Source organism: Frankliniella occidentalis, unplaced genomic scaffold (genome assembly GCF_000697945.3).
Source record: "Frankliniella occidentalis isolate FOCC.00 unplaced genomic scaffold, Focc_3.1 Scaffold29, whole genome shotgun sequence".
Taxonomy (NCBI): Eukaryota; Metazoa; Arthropoda; class Insecta; order Thysanoptera; family Thripidae; genus Frankliniella; species Frankliniella occidentalis.
In genome coordinates this window covers 402,408-403,486 of record NW_026267159.1, presented here as the reverse complement: position 1 = coordinate 403,486, position 1,079 = coordinate 402,408, and the positions used below count along the sequence as shown (strand labels likewise).

General features: G+C 42.7%; 1 protein-coding gene across 1 annotated transcript in view; it reads right to left on the bottom strand.

The window, feature by feature from the left end:
* Positions 1 to 254: 254 nt before the first annotated feature.
* Positions 255 to 1,079, bottom strand: part of LOC113202595 (gastrula zinc finger protein XlCGF52.1-like) — a gene marked incomplete in the record, with an annotated part of 20,792 nt that continues 19,967 nt past the window's right edge. The window contains 1 exon segment of the mRNA XM_052265730.1: positions 255 to 1,049. Within this exon segment, the coding sequence (XP_052121690.1) occupies positions 728 to 1,049 (322 nt within the window).

Here is a 1,079-nt window from a genome sequence, read left to right as displayed (position 1 = left end):
TAATTAAAGGTTTGTGGCGGCGCCCAGCGGCCGCAGCTGTTCGGTGGGCTTTACACTGTCTAGGAATCAAAAGGCAGAGAACAGTTCCGTCATTACTTAGTCTCATGGCCTTTCAGCTCTCGCTTCAGCCTCAAGGTGTGCACACTAAGAATTTCACTTTGTTATCGACTACCCATTTTACCTTACCTTACGCACGCACACGAACGGATATTAAAAACTTAAAACAAGGGCAGTGAATAAAAAGCTAGACAATATATGTAATTAGATGAAACAGGCATTTTATTCAACGTCTCTTTTCAAATATACGAATTCACTTGTATTACTACGTAATTCAAACAAAATTCAATCGTTATTTACAACCAACCAATGCAAACACATCAGGGAGAATGCAAGTCTAGAGGGATAATACATAATTCAAACAAATTCAATCGTTATTTAACCAACCAACCAATGCAATCACATCAAGGAGAATGCAAGTCATACAACTATGCACATACGTAACATAAGCATTATTTTAAAAGTATAGGACAACGAAAAAAAATTTCAATCAAGAACATGGTAAACTCATTTTGGTAAGCCCGAGGATAAGCCAATGGCTAGGCAGCACTCCAAACTCAACGGCTTATTTAGCGAGTACGAATATGATTACGTGGGTTGCGACAGTGAAAGCCTTAGCACACAGGGTGCACTTGAACGGCTTCTCTCCTGTGTGGGTGCGGAGATGTGATCAAAGAGAACTAGATTCTGAGAATGTTTTGGAACAGACACTGGACTTGAACGGCTTCTCTCCTGTGTGGGTGCAAAGATGTCTCCGAAGATGCGAAGACTGCCTGAACGCCTTAGAACAAAGGGTGCACTTGAACAGCTTTTCTCCTGTGTGGGTGCAAAGATGTGACCGAAGATGGGCAGACTGCCTGAACGCCTTAGTACACATGGTGCACTTGAACGGCTTCTCTACTGTGTGGGTGCGAAGATGTGTCCGAAGAGTACAAGATACTGAGAATGTTTTGGAACAGACAATGCACTTGAACGGCTTCTCTCCTGTGTGGCTGCGAAGATGTGACTGAAGACTACCAGAT